General features: G+C 46.4%; 1 protein-coding gene and 1 non-coding gene across 2 annotated transcripts in view; both read left to right on the top strand.

Annotated features, from left to right (window-relative positions):
• LOC137536577 (mitochondrial import inner membrane translocase subunit Tim23) overlaps positions 1 to 20,859 on the top strand; it is a 48,257-nt gene extending 27,398 nt beyond the window's left edge. The window contains exons 5-7 of the mRNA XM_068258825.1: positions 6,535 to 6,593; positions 9,938 to 10,048; positions 19,788 to 20,859. Of these exons, the coding sequence (XP_068114926.1) occupies positions 6,535 to 6,593; positions 9,938 to 10,048; positions 19,788 to 19,903 (286 nt within the window). The 3' untranslated portion in view covers positions 19,904 to 20,859. The remainder of the gene's footprint in view (positions 1 to 6,534; positions 6,594 to 9,937; positions 10,049 to 19,787) is intronic.
• On the top strand, positions 6,626 to 6,823 carry LOC137537381 (small nucleolar RNA SNORA74). The gene has a single exon (XR_011024616.1). It is a non-coding gene; the product is annotated as a small nucleolar RNA SNORA74 (small nucleolar RNA).
• Positions 20,860 to 23,497: the final 2,638 nt, after the last annotated feature.

Below are 23,497 nucleotides of genomic sequence, written 5' to 3'. Positions count from 1 at the left end.
CTAGGGAGAACACTAGTCCCTGATCAAAAGTTTACATAACCAAGATCTTATGCTAGGTACACACCATACAACTTTCTGTTAAAATTACCTACCGAATCGATTTGTTTCCAACATGTCCGATCTATGGAAATCGATTGAAAAATCGATTGCAATTAAGAAGTGAACGGAAATTTATCGGAAAATTGATCTGGCAGGTAAATCGAACAGAAAATTGTATGGTGTGTAGTGTACCTACTTTAACATCAAAAACAGCTCGAATTTTTTTGTGAATGAGGCTCTTGTAAAGCTGCCCATTCTTCCAAGCAAAAAGCCTCCAGTTCCCATACATTTTTAGGCTGTCTTGAGGTCTCATCAGAGTGGCTTAAGGTGCATACACATGCACTACTAGCGGCAAGGACGGGCCCGTCAGACCCTCCCGCTGGCCAGACGTTCAGCCAACAGTAGCAAGTGTGTGTACGCACTGTTGGCAGATAAGGCTGTTTCTGAACGATCCGCTGAAAAACAGCCTCAAGGGCCCATTTCCACTAGCAATCGCAAGCACAAACGCCAGCGATTGCGATTTTTCATTAATTCTGTTATGCGATTTGTGATTTTAATTTGCATTGCATTATCCTTGTAAAAATCGCTCCAGAAAGCGATTGTGATTTGCGATTTCCAAATCTAATCACTGTAGTGGAAAATACTTCTCGTGATTTCTATGATAAAGTAACAACCGTAGCGATTTTAAAAATCACTAGCGATTTGCGATTCAGCAATCGCTCTAGTGGAAAAGGGCCCTATCAGTCTGCCGACAGCGCGTACACACGCACTGTCAGCTAAAAGTCCGCCCAGCGGGAGGGTCTGACGGACCTGTCGTTGCCACTGGTAGTGCGTGTCTACGCACCTTTAATAATATTGAGGTCAGGAGACTGAGATGGCCACTCCAAAACCTTCACTTTAAAGTGTACCGGAGATGAGATAATATAAAAGTTTTATACATAGCTGGGGATTCCTCCAGCCCCATCCGTATGGATTGCTCCCGCGCCGCCGGCCTTCTCCAGCTCCGGTACTGGGTCCCGTAACTTCAGCCAGTTGCGGTCAGTCTGCACAAGAGAAGTGCACCCTCTATGTATCTCTCCGGCGTCTGCTGGAGCCCAATCGTATCCGCTGTACTGCGCAGACGCAAAGGACTTGCGTCTGTGCAGTAGAGCTGATACGGTCGGGTTTGGCTATTTCTGCCTTCCCCTAATGGAGAGCCCCTAGTGCGCCTGCGCAGGATCGCCGTAGGTAAATATTTACCTCGCTGCACTTTGGGGGGTCCCGGCGCTTGAACGGAGGGATGGAGGATGGGGGAAGCCTTATTAGGATCCAGAGGCTTCCCCCTCCCGAGGTAAGTATCCCCCAGAGGGTTTTTTTACATTACAGATTCTCTACCACTTGAGGACCTAGGGCTTTCTACCCCTTAAGGACCGGCCACTTTTTTTCCATTCAGACCACTGCAGCTTTCACGGTTTATTGCTCGCTCATACAACCTACCACCTAAATGAATTTTGGCTCCTTTTCTTGTCACTAATAAAGCTTTCTTTTGGTGCTATTTGATTGCTCCTGCGATTTTTACTTTTTATTATATTCATCAAAAAAGACATGAATTTTGGCAAAAAAATGATTTTTTTTAACTTTCTGTGCTGACATTTTTCAAATAAAGTAAAATTTCTGTATACATGCAGCGCGAAAAATGTGGACAAACATGTTTTTGATTAAAAAAAACCCATTCAGTGTATATTTATTGGTTTGGGTAAAAGTTATAGCGTTTACAAACTATGGTGCAAAAAGTGAATTTTCCCATTTTCAAGCATCTCTGACTTTTCTGACCCCCTGTCATGTTTCATGAGGGGCTAGAATTCCAGGATAGTATAAATACCCCCCAAATGACCCCATTTTGGAAAGAAGACATCCCAAAGTATTCACTGAGAGGCATAGTGAGTTCATAGAAGATATCATTTTTTGTCACAAGTAAGCGGAAAATGACACTTTGTGAGAAAAAAAAAAAAAAAAAAGTTTCCATTTCTTCTAACTTGCGACAAAAAAAAAATGAAATCTGCCACGGACTCACCATGCCCCTCTCTGAATACCTTGAAGGGTCTACTTTCCAAAATGGGGTCATTTGTGGGGTGTGTTTACTGTCCTGACATTTTGGGGGGTGCTAAATTGTAAGCACCCCTGTAAAGCCTAAAGGTGCTCATTGGACTTTGGACCCCTTAGCGCAGTTAGGCTGCAAAAAAGTGCCACACATGTGGTATTGCCGTACTCAGGAGAAGTAGTATAATGTGTTTTGGGGTGTATTTTTACACATACCCATGCTGGGTGGGAGAAATACCTCTGTAAATGGACAATTGTGTGTAAAAAAAAAAAAATCAAAAGATTGTCATTTACAGAGGTATTTCTCCCACCCAGCATGGGTATGTGTAAAAATACACCACAAAACACATTATACTACTTCTCCCGAGTACGGCGATACCACATGTGTGGCACTTTTTTGCACCCTAACTGCACTAAGGGGCCCAAAGTCCAATGAGTACCTTTAGGATTTCACAGGTCATTTTTGTTTCAAGACTACTCCTCACGGTTTAGGGACCCTAAAATGCCAGGGCAGTATAGGAACCCCACAAATGACCCCATTTTAGAAAGAAGACACCCAAAGGTATTCCGTTAGGAGTATGGTGAGTTCATAGAAGTTTTTATTTTTTTGTCACAAGTTAGCGGAAATTGATTTTAATAGTTTTTTTTCACAAAGTGTCATTTTCCGCTAACTTGTGACAAAAAATAAAATCTTCTATGAACTCACCATACTCCGTACGGAATACCTTTGGGTGTCTTCTTTCTAGAATGGGGTCATTTGTGGGGTTCCTATACTGCCCTGGCATTTTAGGGGCCCTAAACCGTGAGGAGTAGTCTTGAAACCAAATGTCGCAAAATGACCTGTGAAATCCTAAAGGTACTCATTGGACTTTGGGCCCCTTAGCGTACTTAGGGTGTAAAAAAGTGCCACACATGTGGTACCGCCGTACTCAGGAGAAGTAGTATAATGCGTTTTGGGGTGTATTTTTACACATACCCATGCTAAGTGGGAGAAATATCTCTGTAAATGACAATTGTTTGATTTTTTTTTTTTACACACAATTGTCCATTTACATAGAAATTTCTCCCACCCAGCATGGGTATGTGTAAAAATACACCCCAAAACACATTATACTACTTTTCCTGAGTACGGCGGTACCACATGTGTGACACTTTTTTGCAGCCTAGGTGCGCTAAGGGGCCCAACGTCCTATTCACAGGTCATTTTGAAGCATTTGTTTTCTAGACTACTCCTCGCGGTTTAGGGCCCCTAAAATGCCAGGGCAGTATAGGAACCCCACAAGTGACCCCATTTTAGAAAGAAGACACCCCAAGGTATTCCGTTAGGTGTATGGCGAGTTCATAGAAGATTTTATTTTTTGTCACAAGTTAGTGAAAAATGACACTTTGTGAAAAAAAAACCAATAAAAATTAATTTCCGCTAACTTTTGACAAAAAATAAAATCTTCTATGAACTCGTCATACACCTAACAGAATACCTTGGGGTGTCTTCTTTCTAAAATGGGGTCACTTGTGGGGTTCCTATACCGCCCTGGCATTTTACAGGCCCAAAACCGTGAGTAGTCTGGAAACCAAATGTCTCAAAATGACTGTTCAGGGGTATAAGCATCTGCAAATTTTGATGACAGGTGGTCTATGAGGGGGCGAATTTTGTGGAACCGGTCATAAGCAGGGTGGCCTTTTAGATGACAGGTTGTATTGGGCCTGATCTGATGGATAGGAGTGCTAGGGGGGGGGGGGGGGGGTGACAGGAGGTGATTGATGGGTGTCTCAGGGGGTGGTTAGAGGGGAAAATAGATGCAATCAATGCACTGGGGAGGTGATCGGAAGGGGGTCTGAGGGGGATCTGAGGGTTTGGCCGAGTGATCAGGAGCCCACACGGGGCAAATTGGGGCCTGATCTGATGGGTAGGTGTGCTAGGGGGTGACAGGAGGTGATTGATGGGTGTCTCAAGGTGTGATTAGAGGGGGGAATAGATGCAAGCAATGCACTGGCGAGGTGATCAGGGCTGGGGTCTGAGGGCATTCTGAGGGTGTGGGCGGGTGATTGAGTGCCCTAGGGGCAGATAGGGGTCTAATCTGATAGGTAGCAGTGACAGGGGGTGATTGATGGGTAATTAGTGGGTGTTTAGGGTAGAGAATAGATGGAAACACTGCGCTTGGGTGGTGATCTGATGTCGGATCTGCGGGCGATCTATTGGTGTGGGTGGGTGATCAGTTTGCCCGCAAGGGGCAAGTTAGGGGCTGATTGATGGGTGGCAGTGACAGCGGGTGATTGATGGGTGGCAGTGACAGCGGGTGATTGATGGGTGGCAGTGACAGGGGGTGATTGATGGGTGATTGATAGGTGATTGACAGGTAATCAGTGGGTTATTACAGGGGAGAACAGATGTAAATATTGCACTGGCGAATTGATAAGGGGGGGTCTGAGGGCAATCTGAGCGTGTAGGCGGGCGATTGGGTGCCCGCAAGGGGCAGATTAGGTTCTGATCTGATGGGTAACAGTGACAGGTGGTGATAGGGGGTGATTGATGGGTGATTGATGGGTAATTAGTGGGTGTTTAGAGGAGAGAATAGATGGAAACACTGCGCTTGGGTGGTGATCTGATGTCGGATCTGCGGGCGATCTATTGGTGTGGGGGGGTGATCAGTTTGCCCGCAAGGGGCAGGTTAGGGGCTGATTGTTGGGTGGCAGTGACAGGAGGTGATTGATGGGTGATAGGTGATTGGCAGGTGATTGACAGGTGATCAGTGGGTTATTACAGGGAAGAACAGATGTAATTAATGCACTGGTGAATTGATAAGGGGGGGTCAGAGGGCAATCTGAGCGTGTGGGCGGGTGATTGGGTGCCCGCAAGGGGCAGATTAGGGTCTGATCTGATAGGTAAAAGTGACAGGTGGTGATAGGGGGTGATTGATGGGTAATTAGTGGGTGTTTAGAGGAGAGAATAGAAGTAAACAATGGATTTGGGAGGTGATCTGATGTCGGATCTGCGGGCGATCTATTGGTGTGGGGGGGTGATCAGTTTGCCCGCAAGGGGCAGGTTAGGGGCTGATTGATGGGTGGCAGTGACAGGGGGTGATTGACGGGTGATCAGGGGGATAGATGCATACAGTAAACAGGGGGGGTGGTCTGGGGGGGGGGGGTCTGGGGAGAATCTGAGGGGTGGGGGGTGATCAGGAGGGGGCAGGGAGCAGGGGGGGGGGATAAAAAAAAAATAGCGTTGACAGATAGTGACAGGGAGTGATTGATGGGTGATTAGGGGGGTGATTGGGTGCAAACAGGGGTCTGGGTGGTGGGCAGGGGGGGGGTCTGATGGGTGCTGTGGGCGATCTGGGGCAGGGGGGGGAGAAATCAGTGTGCTTGGGTGCAGACTAGGGTGGCTGCAGCCTGCCCTGGTGGTCCCTCGGACACTGGGACCACCAGGGCAGGAGGCAGCCTGTATAATACACTTTGTAAACATTACAAAGTGTATTATACACTTTGTATGCGGCGATCGCGGGGTTAACATCCCGCCTGCGCTTCCGTATAGCCGGCGGGCGAGCGGTGACAGGCGCCGGCGGAGGATCGCGTCACGGATGACGCGATCGCTCCGCCCATGCCCTTAGAAGGACCGCCGCCTCTGTGGGTGAGCCGGTCCTTCAGGGCTCCACTTCCCGGCCGCCCCTGTGCGTTAGGCGGTCGGGAAGTGGTTAAAGGGAAGGTCCAAGCAAAAAAAAAAAAAGTTTCACTTACCTGGGGCTTCTACCAGCCCCATGTAGCCATCCTGTGCCCTCATAGTCACTCACTGCTGCTCCAGTCCCCCACTGGCAGCTTTCTGACCTCGGAGGTCAGGGCCGCATTGCATACATTTTTACGCGTTAGTGGTGCAACGCATACATTTTTGTTCCTGCACTAGCTGGAATGCGTAAAAATGTATGCAATGCGGCCCTGACCTCCGAGGTCAGAAAGCTGCCAGCGGGGGACTGGAGCAGCAGTGAGTGACTACGAGGGCACAAGATGGCTACATGGGGCTGGTAGAAGCCCCAGGTAAGTGAAACTCATTTTTTTTTTTTTTGCTTGGACCTTCCCTTTAATGCAGAGTGAATTCAAAAAGAGTGCGGTTGTGAACTAAGTGGAATAGAATTATCTGTCTCCTCTACTTATCTGTAAAGTTACACAGGTCTAGCCTTACTGAGCTGCTCTGGCTGCCTCCTTCCTCCGCTTACCTTCTGTGTGCTGCTCCTAGTCACCCTATGCCTAGCGATTTTAGTTGTTCTTGTGGCAAAACAGGAAGTACATGTTTTTACATGGATACTGCAAACCAGCTGGACTAAAGTCTTGGGTTTCAGAATGTGAGCTTGCTGTAGGGTGTGTGAGAAAGTAAAAGGTTCATTCTAAATGGTTGTGTTTTTTTTATCCTGTTTTTCTGTTTAGAATTCTAAACATGGTCACCAGGCAAGGTGCAATGTGGGCCAACACTCTGGGGTCTTTAGGTAAGTGTTCTAATCCTAAGCTTGTGCATTGTGCCAGCGGTAGTCAGCTGTCCAGTGCCGCCCTGTGCCTGGGACTGTGTTACACCGCTGGAAGATAAAGGCGTCGCCACTCTATACTGGCTGCCACACTCTCCGTTCTGGTAGTGTGGCACTAGTATTAGGTGACGGCATGCTTCCTTGAGAGTGCGCTGAACACTTGTTTGTTTATTGCTAGTTTGGAAGCATACATCTTTTATGTTTCTTGCATTAGGTAGGAGAACATTAGTAAGTATAACCTGGATTTGTCTGTTTGCACTGGGATGGCTTTATTTAAACCTTTGCCCTGCATGACCCAGTGTGATGCTCTCATGACTGCCCTAGGACATGCTGTGGTCATATCACCAGCTGTGTTTGGTTAAGGCTTTCATTACAACACTGTTTTCTGTTCTAGTGCCAAAGGTCTTTCCAACACCAGAGCCAGCATCTCACACTTTACATCCAATTTTTAACAGATAGTTTTCTCTAGAAATTACTCTGTGTTAGTATCCTCACTCAAGTGGGTGGCCTGTGACCTGTTCTATATAAAATGGGCCAACAAGCATAAATACTTATAAGACGTGGTGATCTGATTGCAGATTGTAACTTCTTTCTTCGCAAGTAGATTGATTTATAAAGGTGCAATTTGATTGTGGCAGCAATCGCTGTACTTTCATCTTACTGCATTCACCTTAAAGAAATGTGAAGCTCCAATCACTTTGAAGCTTTGGGTGACAAGAAATGTCATGTTTTGTGAAGGTAGGTAACTTTCTAATGACAGATTCTCTCAGTCTAGGAACCCAATTATTATACATGCTCGTGTTATGTTTGAATTCAGAACATTGTTTTTAAATTCACCTGAACACCACACTTAGGCTCCCTGCACACTGCAAATCCGTTTTCCGATTCTGATTCCGATTTTTGATTCCGATTTTCCCTGAATACATTCAACAGAAAAACGGATCAAAAAACGCAGCATGCAGTAAAGATTAAAAATCTGAATCAGAATCGGATGTAAAAACCGATTAAAAAGCGGAATCTGAATCGGAAATGCATGCAGTGTGCAAGAGGCCTTAAGCACCATTCAGCAGTGAACCTGCAAGAGTCACTTGCACGTCACAGTGTGTTTCACATGATTCCGATACTTTCTCGCAATTAAATGCACTGAGAAGTGAGTAAACTCTTCAGCACCATTCAGCCTTGAACCTGCAGACAGGGTGAGGAAGTGTGGCATTCGGGTGAATTTGAAAAGCTCTTCTGAATTTAAACACCAACACTTTCATACTTCTGCACAAGTATCGATTTAGATAAGGAGCTGCCTCTAAGGAAGAGTTAATAGTCTCTGTACTGTCAAACTTTCTAGAAAAACTCCCAGGATCAATGCGGTAGCTGCAGATCTATACATGAATTGGAAACCATGCACATACAGGCCTGCTTTTAAGCAAAAAGTACAATGCGTTGAGAAGAAAAAAAGCAATCCTCTTCTGTTCTGCTCTACACCTTTGTTCATTAGGATGTGTTCCCACTTGAGCAGAGAACAAATTTATTTTTTTTGGTCCGTTCTCCACAAAACTGACAGTGAACAGCTCTTATTTTATATGTAGTGGTCGTTCACACTTGTCGCTCTGCAATGGATTTGGTTGCAGTAAGCACATTTCTGTCCACGATAATCCCAAAAGTGCAGGGCTGTGGAGTCGGTACAAAAATCTTCCAACTCAACTCACACTGAAGTTTATGAAACCTCCAACTCCGGGTATCCAAAATGGCTCCGACTCCTTAGTCTAATATTTACCAGGGCTGTGGATTTTGTACAAAATCATCCGACTGCCGACTCAGACTCCTCAGTTTGTGAAATCACTGACCCCAACTCTAGGTACCCGAAATTTTTTCGACTTCAACTCCGACTCCACAGCTTTGAGTGCAGATGCATTCTCCATATAGCCTGTGGGGATAACACATCTGCCCCGGACTGCAGCCGGACCACAGTGGATCATCAGAGCGGACACTACACTAATTCATGGCAGCTGGCTGAGAGGCACATATTTTACACTTTCATCATTCTAAGAAAATGGCAGACTGGCACATGACTGTTCTGGTATATAGTAACCTGTGCTGCATACTGCATTGTACTAAAAATCATTTTTTTGGGGGGGTTAAGAGTTGTGTAGGCTAACTGAGCAACTCTTCTGTGATCATTTCAGGTGGCAGTTCAGTGTGTGTGTTCTTCATTCCTCTGCACCCATCCACCCATGCTGCACAAGGGAAATAGGAATGTTGAGCCCCGACCGTTCCCCAGCCAGTTTCTTTTTGTTTAGCTACTCACCCTCCACCCATGAGGACACCATTCTCCTTTCACCCTCCACTTTCCTGTAGGGAACAAAAGTGCTCCAAATGGGTACTCTCCTCAGGAGAGGGAAGCCTCTGGGTCCTCTAGGCTTCTCCCAACCCCCTCCACTGAGCCATTCTAGTGCTGCATTCCACGGCTGGCCAACGGCTCAGGCATGCTCAGTAGCAAGGACCTGCTCGAGCTTCAGTGGTAAAAGCCAAGTCCAATCGGGTTAGTTCTACTGCACATTCAAAAGCTATCTGTGCCTGCGCAGTAGCTCTGACCTGATCGGGCTCAGTTTTTTTCTGCCCAGTGCTGCCCCGATTTTCGGGAGTCTCGGTGATGAAATGGTCTGGCGGAGGAGGCCAGGGAAAGCCTCTGGAGGATCCAAAAGAGAAGGTAAGTATCCAAACATAAAGTTTGCTTTGAAGGGATCATGTAAAGAAGAATCTGCTTGGGGGGGGGGGGGGTACTTGGGATCCTAATGAAGCTTCCCCTGTCCAATTCAGCCTCAGGGATCCAGCGCTAGCAGCCCCCAAACAGCATGCAGCAATATTTATCAATCCTCACTCCTGCACAGTACAAGCTTCCCCTAGGGCTCCAGCGGAAATAGCTGAGCCCGATCTGGATCAGATCTGGCTCCATTTCTGGCAGTCCAAGGAGAAATGTGGCAGTGCAGGAGCAAGCCTTGGTAAATATTATTGTGCACTGAAGCCCCTACAACGCTTGCAAACAAGCTTTTTGCCCGAAGTTTCGGGGGCTTTGTCAGCGCTGATCCCCAAGTCTGTCCCAAGTTAAGTACCCTATATGGTTAATTTTTCCCCCCTTACAGATTCTCAATAAAGGGACACTAGTGAAGGGCTTTGGAATTACAAAATTGCTGGTATTGCACAATTTATACTTTAGCAAAAGTGGTTGATTAAAGCTTTGCCATTGAATTACTTTGTAAATATTCTACAGGATTATCAAAATGTTTAAATGTAAGTGCTCTTTCATGTTTCAGCATTATTGTACAGTGCCTTTGGGGTCATAATAGAGAAGAGCAGAGGTGCAGAAGATGACCTGAACACTATAGCAGCGGGCACAATGACTGGGATGCTGTACAAATCTCCAGGTATGGCTCATTTTTTCCATTTAGGACACAGAAATCTTCTTGATAGCCCTAAATGTAGCTGACTGCAGGGTCTTTAAAGGGAATGTCCGAGGCAGAAATAACTTTAAAAAAAATCTACATGTCCGGGACTTCCTCCAGCCCGTCACCCGTCCTGTGCCCTCTCCGCAGTTTTGCTTCCAACCGGTGATCCGGGTCCCTTCCGGTGCAAGATGCTGACCCTCCGCAGGTCGGCATCCACTGTGCCTATGTGAGAGCCGCTCGTGGTATCGCTGATGTCACCTGGAGTGTACTGCGTAGTTGTTCTGCGCCGCACAACCCACATGATGTCAGCGTGACCACTCTCGCTCAGTGGTTGCCAACCTGCAGAGGTCAGCATCTTGCACCGGAAGGGGACCCTGGGCCACCTGCGGGGATGGAGCTGTGGCTGGAGGAGGCCCCCGGGTAAGTATATTTATTTGTTTTTTAATTAGTTCCTCTTCCAACAATTCCCTTCAACTCCCTACTGAGGTGTACTGCTTTTGTTTTGTTTTTTCCCTTGGTTCATGTTATTTCTGTCAACCCGGTGGGCTGTTACCTAACAGATCCTCGGCACAAAAGTGTGTTGTGTGGAGGCCCCAGCAGCTATCAGCTGTCCAGGTTTTCCTCCATACCTGTGGCTGTGTACACTGCTGGCAGATAGATGTGCTGCTGCTTACCATCAGACTTCAGTGTCGCTGGCTGGTGACATATAAGCTCTGTGAAGTTGCACTGTGCTTTTCTGAAACTGCTGATGGCTTCCCATTGCTGTCTGGCAATAGTCTGGAAGTGCACAGCTTTTACCCATTTACAGTATGTCCATTTCTGTATAGAGCAACAGGCTACCAATTATCTTATTAGACTACAGTAGAATCTCGTTCTAGTAAACTTGGATATAGTAAACCTCTGGCTATAGTAAACTCAGTCCCCAGGTCCAGGCCATGTGTCTGTATAAATATACATGTGATGAATTCTGATATAGTAAACTTATGATACTGTATAGCAGTGATGGCTAACCTTTCAGAGGCAGAGTGCCCAAACTGCGACCTAAGATCGACTTATTTATCTCCGAGTGCCAATGGGGGAAGGGGTTGCGGCGCGCGCAGAGCGCCCCGGTGAAAAATGGGCATGGCCATGATATTGTATGGGCGGGGCTAGCGTAATGATGTAACAGCGAGGCATAAGAAAGCAGTGTTTCCGCCATGATGTGGTGAAACGAGGATTCGCATCATGGGTGTGCAGAAGCTGTATGATGCTATTTATACTCGCCGTAACCTCAAAGCAGCAAATATAGCTAACTATGACCATTAAGGGCTCATTCACACTGTGCTGTGCGGTCAGTTTTGACGCAACGCACATAATGTAAGATTCATATGGTAACATGAAAGTCAATAGACTTCCATGTTACCATTCACACTACAGGTGTGCGTTCCCATGCGTTACGTTGTAACACATCTGGGAACATTTTAACGCACAAAGCATACGTTTCCCCGATGGGTACAGCTGCCGACGTCCACGCTTTAGCACACCACAATGTGCATTCCGTGCGATCACTGCGTTGGCAGCGCATGCATGAAATTGCATTCGTGCATACGTTCTATGGTGTGAATGAGCCCTTAATAATAAATGCAGCAACAGTTACCCCAGACACCAGAAAATAAACGCAATGTGTGCAACTTTTCAGCAGAAAATCATGGGCAGCATTTCACCAGAAAACAAACGCAGCGGGCAGCATTTCACCAGAAAACAAACGCAGCGGGCAGCATGTCACCAGAAAACAAACGCAGCGGGCAGCATGTCACCAGAAAACAAACGCAGCGGGCAGCATGTCACCAGAAAACAAACGCAGCGGGCAGCATGTCACCAGAAAACAAACGCAGCGGGCAGCATGTCACCAGAAAACAAACGCAGCGGGCAGCATGTCACCAGAAAACAAACGCAGCGGGCAGCATGTCACCAGAAAACAAACGCAGCGGGCAGCATGTCACCAGAAAACAAACGCAGCGGGCAGCATGTCACCAGAAAACAAACGCAGCGGGCAGCATGTCACCAGAAAACAAACGCAGCGGGCAGCATGTCACCAGAAAACAAACGCAGCGGGCAGCATGTCACCAGAAAACAAACGCAGCGGGCAGCATGTCACCAGAAAACAAACGCAGCGGGCAGCATGTCACCAGAAAACAAACGCAGCGGGCAGCATGTCACCAGAAAACAAACGCAGCGGGCAGCATGTCACCAGAAAACAAACGCAGCGGGCCGCATGTCACCAGAAAACAAACGCAGCGGGCAGCATGTCACCAGAAAACAAACGCAGCGGGCCGCATGTCACCAGAAAACAAACGCAGCGGGCCGCATGTCACCAGAAAACAAACGCAGCGGGCCGCATGTCACCAGAAAACAAACGCAGCGGGCCGCATGTCACCAGAAAACAAACGCAGCGGGCCGCATGTCACCAGAAAACAAACGCAGCGGGCCGCATGTCACCAGAAAACAAACGCAGCGGGCCGCATGTCACCAGAAAACAAACGCAGCGGGCCGCATGTCACCAGAAAACATACGCAGCGGGCCGCATTTCACCAGAAAACATACGCAGCGGGCCGCATTTCACCAGAAAACATACGCAGCGGGCCGCATTTCACCAGAAAACATACGCAGCGGGCCGCATTTCACCAGAAAACATACGCAGCGGGCCGCATTTCACCAGAAAGCAAACGCAGCGGGCCGCATTTCACCAGAAAGCAAACGCAGCGGGCCGCATTTCACCAGAAAGCAAACGCAGCGGGCCGCATTTCACCAGAAAGCAAACGGAGCGGGCCGCATTTCACCAGAAAGCAAACGGAGCGGGCCGCATTTCACCAGAAAACATACGCAGCGGGCCGCATTTCACCTGCAAAAACAAGTAATGTACTCACCTGACAAGTCTTCCCTCTCGGCTGGGCTCTGGTGCGCATCTTCCCCGGATCTTCTGCAGCTGAGTCTCCCGCGCTGCCGCTGACAGGCAGAGTGCAGGGCTACGGGAAGATGGCTGCCGCCGAAGCCCTGTACTGAAGACACAAATAGTCTCCAGTACAGGGCTTCGGCAGCCATCTTGCCGTAGCCCTGGTCTGCCTCCCGGGAGACTGCGGGGCTGCGGGCTATGAACTGGCGCGACGGCGTCTAGTAGGCGCTGCGGCCAGTTCATAAGCAGCGGTGGCGTGCCAGCAAATTATGCTACGCGTGCCATAGGTTCGCCACCGCTGCTGTATAGTAAACTACTTATCCAGGTCTCTTGGAGTTTACTATTAAGGGATTTTACTATATTACTACTACCAATTCTGTTAGTGGAATATTACTAGCATCATATAATTTTCTGTGCATATGGTGTTATGTAAATACGGCCTTAGCTGGGAAGAAACGGAGCAGTACATAGGAAATAATGGAGTGGGGGGAGTTGTCATTGGTGGGATTTTTCATTTTGTCAGTGAGTTTTCCCTGCATGCTGATATTGTAAGCTACATAAGGAACTGAATCTTCCTCCAATTGTTTATTTTCTACTATACAGAAGGAAGTGAGAAGTGATGAGTTGCATTGCTAGAGGTTTGGCAATTTCCAGTTAATGCTCAGCATTGTTTTTAAGCCTCTGTTCTAGAGAACATGGATCAGTTTTTGTGTCAGACCAGAGAGCTGGTGTCAGACCAGAGAGCTTTCCAATAGATTTCATTTAAACTAAAACCTATGGTTATGAAACACTTATTTGCACTAAGGGCTCGTTTCCACTATTGCGGTGCGGAATCGCCTGGATTCCACCGCTGATGAAATCGCATGCGAATGCGATTCCACATGCGTTTTTTGCCGCAAATTCGCATGCGAATTCACATAGGTGAGGGTATATGCGATTTTAACCATGTCACTGCCTGTGTGAGTTAACATTGATACCTATGCGAATTTGCGGCAAAAAACGCATGGGGAACACGCATGCGATTTCCCTATTAAATACATTGTGTGCGATTCGCCTGCATTCCACATGCAGGCGAATTCTGAGGGCTCTGCCGTGCAGAAAAATCCTGCACAGAAAAACGCACAGCAAAACTGACAAGTGGAAACAGGCCCATCCACTTGTATTGGCTGTGCAAATCTGCATGCAGGAAACGCATGCAGATTTGCGATAGTGGAAACGGGCCCGCAAATTATAATCACTGCTGCAATATTAATTTCTGTTAGGCAGGGGTCACACTTGGGGAAAATCTGCAACGTTAAAAATGCATGTAATAGTCTATGGTGTTAGGTTTTCTGGAGGCATATGCGATTCCACATAGCGTTCAAAAAAGATACAAACTACACTACTTTCCCAAAAAATGCATGCCTGAAAACACACCCCAAAATGCACAATTGGATGTGTTCCCACTTGAGTGATGTGTTTTTTTTTTTTTTTTTTTTTTTTCTTTTAAATTACCTATATAATTACATTAGCAAGAACTTTATAAATCACAAGTGCTTAGAAAACCGCTGCATATGGGTCCCAGGCCTAGAGCTGATACACTTGTCAGCTCATTTATTGTTCAGTGCTTTAAAACCTGGCATTATGAAAAAATGTTTTTCTATTGCAATGAAAGGTTTCCTATTTGTTGAATAAGGCAGGGCACAGGTTTTTTTTATGGTTGCATACCAAGGTAGATACCAGTTAACAAACCTGTCATATGTAGGTGAAGGGCCTCTGTGGTACAACGGGAATGTGCCGAGTATGCAAACACTTTATTGCAACTCAAATGGCTCACATGTTTAAAATATTTGTCGCTTGGAACATTTTCATTTAGCTCTTACTTACAGCATGTTTACCTGAATCTAGTGGCTATAAATGCCCTCGATAGAATAAAAAATGCAATCGGTGTACATCAAGGTGATCATAAACTAAGATCATTCAATTTTATCTTTCATAAATCAGGTAACATGAACAATCTGTCCCTGATATAGTTTACTTGGGTCAACTCCTTGCATTGTTATTTAAGAACAGAAATTTGATGAAATGTTAATCAGATGCAACAATTGAGAATCTTCTGTGGTGCTTAAAGATAACCTTAAGTCAAAAAAAAAAAAGAGATGAACTCACCTGGGGCTTCCTTCAGCCCCCTGCAGCCGATCGGTGCCCTCGCAGCTCCGCTCCGATGCCTCTGGACCCGCCGACTTCCCATGCCTGTCGGCCGGTGACGGCGAAACCGGAACGCGAGTGATTGTTTGCATTCCCAGCCTGTATATCGCCCCCTATGCTGCTATTGCGGCTCCTTAGCAGCATAGGGGGCAATATACAGGCTGGGAACGCGAACAATCACTCGCGTTCCTATGCCTGTCTGACGGCGAAACCGGAAGTCGTCGCCCGCGGGTCCAGAGGCATCGGAGCGGAGCTGCGAGGGCACCGATCGGCTGCAGGGGGCTGAGGGAAGCCCCAGGTGAGTTCATCTCATTTTTTTTTTTTTTATGGCTTTAGGTTCACTTTAAAGAGACTAAAGTCTCAAGAAAATCAACTTTTTATTTAAAAAATGTTTAATATGCTAGCCCTACCTAAACTGCCGCATTCCCGCAGCTGTAATCTAACTAAATCCCCCCCCTAACTCCCCCCGGGGGCAATCCGGGCAGCGCTTCTGTGGGACGCAGAGCTATGAGCCACAGCTCTTTCTCTCAGCGCGCCTGTCAGCCCGGATGGCCGCTTCTCCCCCGCCCCTCTGTCTTCCTTCACTGAGGGGGAGAGGCGGAGATCCGCTGCTGATAGATGCGAATGGAGGCAGAGCTGCGGATAATAGCTCTTCCTCCTATAGCAGCAAAATCCACGACCAAGACAGTCGTGGATTTTGCGGGGGAGAGGGAGGGGGGAGTTGGGGGGGATTTAGTTAGATTTTAGCGGCGGGGATGCGGCTGTTTAGTTAGGGCTAGCATGTTAAGGTGAATGGGAATTGCATTTACAAAAAAAAAAAATAAAAAAAAAAAATGAAGCAAATACCTAAGGAGAGGGAAGCCTCTGGGTTGTATAGAGCCTTCTGTCTCCTCTCTCGGTGCTCTCTATCCTGTGCTGGCTCCCCCCCCTCCCCCCCCATTTCAATCACCCGCCGAAAGGTTATTTGGAAGTCCTCGGGAGCAGTGTCCTCCCAAAGACGTGCAGCTTCATCATACTGCACAGGCGTGAGCGTGGAGAGCGTGCTTGCGCAGGCGCTGTACAGGGCCGCCCTTCTTCAGGAGCGCTCAGGCTCCCTGAAGACTTCTGAAGCCTCCTTCGGCTGGGTAAAGCAGTATTTGACTGATTTAGTCAAATACTGCTACCGGGTGAGCCAGCACCGGAACGACGGGATCAGGAGAGGAGCCGGAAGGCTCTATAGGACTCAGAGCCTTCCCTCTCCATGGGTAAGTATCTCATTAAATGCGGTTTCCATTCACACTTTTTAAATTAAAAAAATGATTTTTCTGACACTTCAGTGTCTCTTCAATGTAGCGCAAAACTGTGGCTGTCAGAGATCACCCAGTCCCCTTTTCCCTACCCCCCACCATAGTTTTTGATCATCTTTTTTAATTTAATGTTCTCATCTGTCTGAATGTGTAATCTATTAAAAATGGCATGCAGGTACATTTGCCTGGCAATAATTACAGATACACTAGTGACTTAGCCTGTTTAAAAACGGGTTAGGTCTGTCCCTAATGCACCGCGCACCCGTTGCGTGCGACGCACACACACCCACCCCTTTTGGCCTCGTCCTCCTTTGGCTCTCAGCAGTGTCTCTGCGTCCCTTCACATGCGCAGTGCACAAAAAGCACTGACGGATGGACATGGGACGCCAGGACACTTGCCTTTTTATTAGGTAGGATAGCCTTATTGGATACAGCAGAGAACTGTAGAAATTGATTGTGAAATGTTCATGTGTAAATTGCTGGGCTGTGTTAGCACAGGTGCTTATTATATGCACAAGTGGCCTTGGACAGTGATACACTCACTGACGCTCATATCCTCACCAGGTGGATCTGCTGCAGGTCACATGATATTCAGTGCTGTAGTACATTATTTGATTCTGTTTAGCACATCCCCCTGCCTTGAATACCATAGGCGCTTTATAAATACAATAAATAATAATAATTACAATAGCAGCACTGGTGCATGTTGTCGGCCATCACCGGAGAACAGCTGATGTGAAGCAATGCAATGCTGTCCATCTATTTCCTGTATACCAGGGCATAGTACATGTAAAGGGAACGCATACATTTAAGGTGGCCATACACTTGTTAGATTAGCAGCAGATAGATCATCAGATAGATTTCTGATCTATCTGATGTGTTTAGGAACAGATTTCCAACAGATTTCAGTTTGAAATCTATTGAAAATCGATCTGATGGCATTTTTTTGCCATCAGATTTCCATTAGGGCCAATGCAAAATGATAAGCAATCTCAACAGATCGACCTAGATTTTCCAGCCTGCCAGATCGATTGAAATCGGTCGATTGCAAATCGATTGATTTTGATAGATCGTCCAAAAATCGGCTGAGTGTATGGGCCCCTTTAGTTGTAAGTTTTTTATAGGCAGAAGTTACTCAGTTCAGATAACTGGTGATTGTTTTATGGTCACTTCATTTTTTTTCATTGCTTTCATAGCTGCTGCAGCTGCTGTCTACTCAGCATGAACACAAAATATGATTGCACGTAGACAGCTGTATATTGCACACACTGCTCCTTGTTCCAGTGATAAGGACAGCCATAACCAAGGCTTTCTAGACATGGCTTATCACCAAACATAGGAACTTTTTAGCTATGTCAGCATGTGATAAATATCCAGGCTGGGTGTTGCCTTTAAGTGAAAAGTACAGCTGAGCAGCTGTAAAGGGGAACAAACCAGATAATATTCTACTTGACCTACTACAGAAAGTGTTTAAATATAATTCTGTACCCTGGAATGTCTGGCAATCATTTTACATTACGAAGTGGGGTTTTCTATTTTAATATCTTGTAAGATAAAAAAAAAAAAAAAACACTTAAGGTTTGTTAGCATTAAAATGTACCTGAGGCGTCAAAGTAAAAACAGAAAAAAAAAAACTTGCCTTAAGGCCCATACACACATCGGATTTTCCTGAACGACGGGACGTTCAAACGACCCGTCCGGGAAAATCCAACGTGTGTATGGGCCTTTAGAGGGAACCCTCTGGATACTTACAGTAGAATCTCGTTATAGTAAATTCTGCTATAAACTGTAGCTGTAAACCTCTGGATATAGTAAACAGGTCCCAAGAAAGGCTTCCGTTTACTATATCAGAATTGGTCATAGGTCCCAGGAAAGGCTTCTGTTTACTACATCAGAATTGGTCATACATTATATAAACTACTTTTCCTGGTCCCTTGGAGTTTACTATAAAGGGATTCTACTTTATAGTATTTCCCTGAAAATAAGCCCTAGTGGTAGCTAAAGAGGAGGAAGAGGAAGCCAGTGAGCGGGGACATAGAGCAGTGCCGATCGGGCACCAGGCTTGTCATCCCAGCACACAGCAAGGTTATCAGCTGTGTGCAAGAATGATAGGGCAGGTGCCTGATCAGTACAGGGGCATACTTTCGGAAGCAGCAGAGAAAGAGGCGGCACAGTGGGGAAGGCAGGACGACGCACAGTACAAAGTAACAGGAAATGTTCTGCTGAGAGACACTTCCGGATAGAAATACGACATCCCCTGAAAATAATCCCTAGCACATCTTTTGGAGCAAAAATTTGACACTTTTTTTTTATTTTCTGGGAAATAGGTATAGAGGCTTCCCACACCATCCTCCAGTCTATTTCAAAACGTGTACCCCTGAAGAGTGCCAACAAGGGCTTGTTGTTGGGAATATTGTGGCAGAAGGACTAATGGTGGCCACTAATGATCCAATCTTTTTCATCCAATCTTACCATTTCTATCTAATATAAGGGAACTGCCTATAGTATCCAATTAATATATTCCATCAGTTTACTCTTCTACTACATAGATTTGGTAAGATTGGATGAAAAAGATTGGATCATTAGTGGCCACCCTGAGATGGAGCAGTTTACTGGGGGAATGAAGAACAATGCGAGCATGCAGTGCTCAGGGGATTGCTAAGCAGGCAGCTGTGTGTATATGCACTGGTTAGTCAGCTGTGGCAGACAAAGATCACCTCAGCCGAGTTCAAGCCTGTGTGATTATGTAACAACATCAATGAAAACTGTGTTCTTGCACTGACGAGAATGCTTCAGGCCGGCTGCGTATTGGCGTCAGCGTAGTGGCCGCGCCATAAAAAACAGGCCTTCAGGGAATGCCGCGTTACTATGCAGTATTTCCCTTCTGGCATCCGGCCAAACTGAAAGTGACACGTGCTTGCGGTCACTTCCTGTTTCGGGTGCACAGAAGTGTAATGTAAAATGCAACATTGGTGCGTCACCGCCAACATTTTTTTTTAAAATCCCTGCGTTGCCATAGACTTGCATGACTTCCAGTCCACCGCGTGTCAACGCAGATACACGCGTCAACGTAGTTATGGAAGTGCGTCAAATTGAGCACTTCCGCCGCACTGCAAGTAATATGAAAGTACTCATTGACTTTGATTGCCCTGTGGTAGCAGTGCGGTAAAATGCCGCAAAATATGTGCCAGTATAAAAAGGGCCCTCTTTGTAAAGGGTATGCATTTGCTGAGTTGTACTGCCTATGTTAGTGGTTTTGTGGGAATCCACATTTTGATCAGTTTGAATAATTTAATCTATTTTCTTCCCACAGCTGGATTACGAGGAGTGGCACGTGGTGGACTTGCTGGTTTGGCTCTCACAAGTTTTTATGCTTTATATAACAACTGGGAACACATCAAAGGATCGTTCTCACGGCTGTCATTATAAACACCTCTTGGACTGCACAGAGCCAATTTACTATCTGTGACATGAACTGCTTTCTGTCTTTGTGGGCAATCTAGTCATGGGGATTAGCCTTGAAGTGGACTTACTACTTTGTGGAAGATAAAGAAAACTTTGAAGAAGGATAACATGGATATGATGTAATCCTCCAACACTGTTTTTGAAAGACTTTGGAATGCATCTTGGACACCCATTGAGAGCCCTATGCAGGCCTGATCAACATGAGTCACTGTCACTTTTTAAAGCCCTAGTAAGTCCCTGCTGCAAAATTGCTGACTTTGTTTGCCCTCCATTCCTTGCTATGGTAAGGGGTGGTCAATGAAATGCTAATCTGAGTTGAAGCTGGATTATAGAAATGTATTCACCTTGAAAATAAACAATCCAATCCCATTATGGTGGTATTCAGTTGGCCCATTTCAGGCTGCATAAATTGGCATATATAATCCTGCATTGATTTGGTATTTACATCTCATCGACCATCCTTAATGGTAATCAGATCTTAATTGCTGGGTATCATTTTAAATCAATAAAAATCGGGAATGCAGAGGGCACAACACTGGAAGGGACTAGTTGGAGCACATCAGACCTTTGTAGTGATCGCCATTTCCAGGTAGCTTGCAGTGATCTGTCTCCTGTGTCCATCTTAATGCAGGTGAATGGGAGCTTGGGGTGCTGCATGTAATGCACTACAGCAGTCTGGTATGCTCCCAAATGGGCATTTCCACAGTTGTGTGGTCTGTAGTCCCATTTTTTTTTATGTTTTCCATAAAAAAGACATTTCGCAGTCTCACCATAGTATTAGGAAGCAGTCACTGGCAGGGTTTAGTGGGGCTTTAAAGCAAATCTGTATTTAAATGTTACCAGATTATATTTAATGATTTACTGTATTGTACTGTTAGGCATCTTGTACTTTTAAATTAAAATATGTTATGTGAAAAGCAGACATTTTTCATCATCTTAAGCATTTAGAATGGTAGGGTGGTGGGGAAGCTAACCTCTTATGCATTTTAGATGATTAGCCAAAGTCACTGTTCAGTACTCCGCAGACAAGACACTCCCATTTGTATTGCTGCATGGCCATGTAGTGAAACGGTTATTGAAGGTGCAGCACTTTATGTCCTTCGACTTTTGTTTGACTGCCTCATTCTCATAGATAACAGAACTAGTTTACACAGGCTTACACCTCTAGTGACCAGGCCATTTTTTTTACAATTCAAGGACCACTAAATTTCTAAAAAAAAAAAAAAAAATAAATGTGTATTCTGGAAATAATGCTAGAAGGGATAGTGAAGAGTTAGGAATTAGTTTAAAAAATAAATCCCCCTGCTGTTTAAACATTCACTTCAGCGTGAATGTTACAACTGTTAATTTTTTTTAGAAATTTCGCAATATTGGTCCTTTCAGCACTCTGCAGCTTTAACAGTTCACTGCATGGCCATACAATTTAGCACACAAATGAATCTTCCAATAGAGCTTTCTGTTGGTGGCATCTGATTGCTGCTGTGATGAGTTTTTATTTTATTATATTATGTAAAAAAAAGTTTTATAAGTCCTTCCCTCCAAGATGCAGCACTACGATAACCGCTCATAGGCATCTGCCTATGAGAGGAATCAGATTATGAGCCACTCTAGGGGACAGCCAAGTGACAGGGCTGTCCCCAGTACAGCGCTGTACAAAAAAAAGGGAAAGAAAAGAAGTTTTTGTCCCTGCAGCCTTTCGTCTTTGATCGTGGCTGGCAGCGGATGTTTATGAAGCTGTATCTCAGTGGGGATATATGTGCGTACATTCCCTGCTAATCTATGCCCTCTGCTCTTGATGCCAATCGGTGTTAGGGGGTCCTGGGGGAGGTACTGTGCAGCAACTCATCTGCGTTTGGCGGTCGCAGAGTGGTTAAAGGTGCCCATACATTTTAACAATGGTGGGCAGACTCGACCAAGAGACAAATCTCTCTCATCAACCCTGATTAGAGAGAGATTTGTTGGCTGCTCATACACTGCAGGCTGATTCCCGATCCAATTTGTGCATGAAATCTCTCAAGAATCGGCTGAGCCTGCTGCATTTGTCGCCTCACCAATTTGTAATTGTGTATAATTGTATTTCTAAATTACCTGTCCTGTGACCAGCGTGTATAGGTAAAAATGTATTTGAAGACTGACAGAGTGGCATGTGTGATGACTTTGGCAGCGTGTATGGAAAGTGTAGCGGCAGATTCAGAAGAGGACAGGCACTGCGACACAGGACAGGTAATGTATAAATACACCTACACACATCTATACATTAATGGCAGGAGTTATATTGCTTGCCGTTACTGCCGCACACCCGACTGACCACGATGGCCCGCCCTCTTGCATCATGTCTGATCGACTGTGCCCAATTTATTTAGGCCTGAAATTGTTTGCATTGTCGATCTGGCATGCACTTGGCGGCATTGATTTTCATCTGATTGTAATTGTATTGGTTGGTCAATCAGCCGCCAAGTCTCCTGATGTATGGCCACCTTAAAGGACTTCCAAGGTGAAATGAAAAATCTGTTTTACTCACCTGGGGCATTTTCCAGTCCTGAGCAGCAGTCAGTCCCTTGCTGCAGCCCCGATCCTCTTCGGTGTGCCCGTGCACAATGATAGCGACCCGCCAGTGTGGTCAGCTCTTCTGCGCGTTCACTTGTGCCCGCGCATCGTAATCTGGTGCATACTGCGCCTGCGCTGTAGTTGTGTGCAGTATGCGCCAGATGACGTGGATGCACAGAAGAGCCATCCCTGCCGGGGGTTGTCCTCATTGCGGGCGGTCAGCAGGTACACCAAAGAGGACTGGGGCTGTGGCAAGGGACTGAGACTGCTGCTCAGGGCTGGAAGAAGCCCAAGGTGAGTAATACATAGATTTTTCATTTTGCCTCTGAAGTCTTTTAACACTTGCTGTACAGGGAAACAAAGCGACTTCAATTCTTTAGGTTAACCACCTGAGCGGTCTGGACGAGCTCAGCTCGTCCAACACCGCCGGAGGTCGCCGCTCAGGCCCTGCTGGGCCGATTTTCATCAAATAAAAAGCAGCACACGCAGCCGGCACTTTGCCAGCCGCGTGTGCTGCCTGATCGCCGCCGCTCTGCGGCGATCCGCCGCGAGCAGCGGCGAAAGAGGGTCCCCCCCAGCCGCCTGAGCCCAGCGTAGCCGGAACAAAAAGTTCCGGCCAGCGCTAAGGGCTGGATCGGAGGCGGCTGACGTCAGGACGTCGGCTGACGTCGATGACGTCACTCCGCTCGTCGCTATGGCGACGATATAAGCAAAACAAGGAAGGCCGCTCATTGCGGCCTTCCTTGTTTATTCTGGGTGCCGGAGGCGATCGGAAGATCGCCTCCGGAGCGCCCTCTAGTGGGCTTTCATGCAGCCAACTTTCAGTTGGCTGCATGAAATAGTTTTTTTTTTTATTTAAAAAAAACCCTCCCGCAGCCACCCTGGCGATTTAATCAGAACGCCAGGGTGGTTAAAGAGACTCTGAAGCAAGAATAAATCTCGCTTCAGAGCTCATAGTTAGCAGGGGCATGTGTGCCCCTGCTAAACCGCCGCTATCGCGCCGCTAAACGG

The sequence above is a fragment of the Hyperolius riggenbachi genome, chromosome 10 (genome assembly GCF_040937935.1).
Source record: "Hyperolius riggenbachi isolate aHypRig1 chromosome 10, aHypRig1.pri, whole genome shotgun sequence".
NCBI lineage: Eukaryota > Metazoa > Chordata > Amphibia > Anura > Hyperoliidae > Hyperolius > Hyperolius riggenbachi.
The sequence above is the reverse complement of the archived record's forward strand: the minus strand, read 5'-3'. Positions and strand labels throughout refer to the sequence as shown.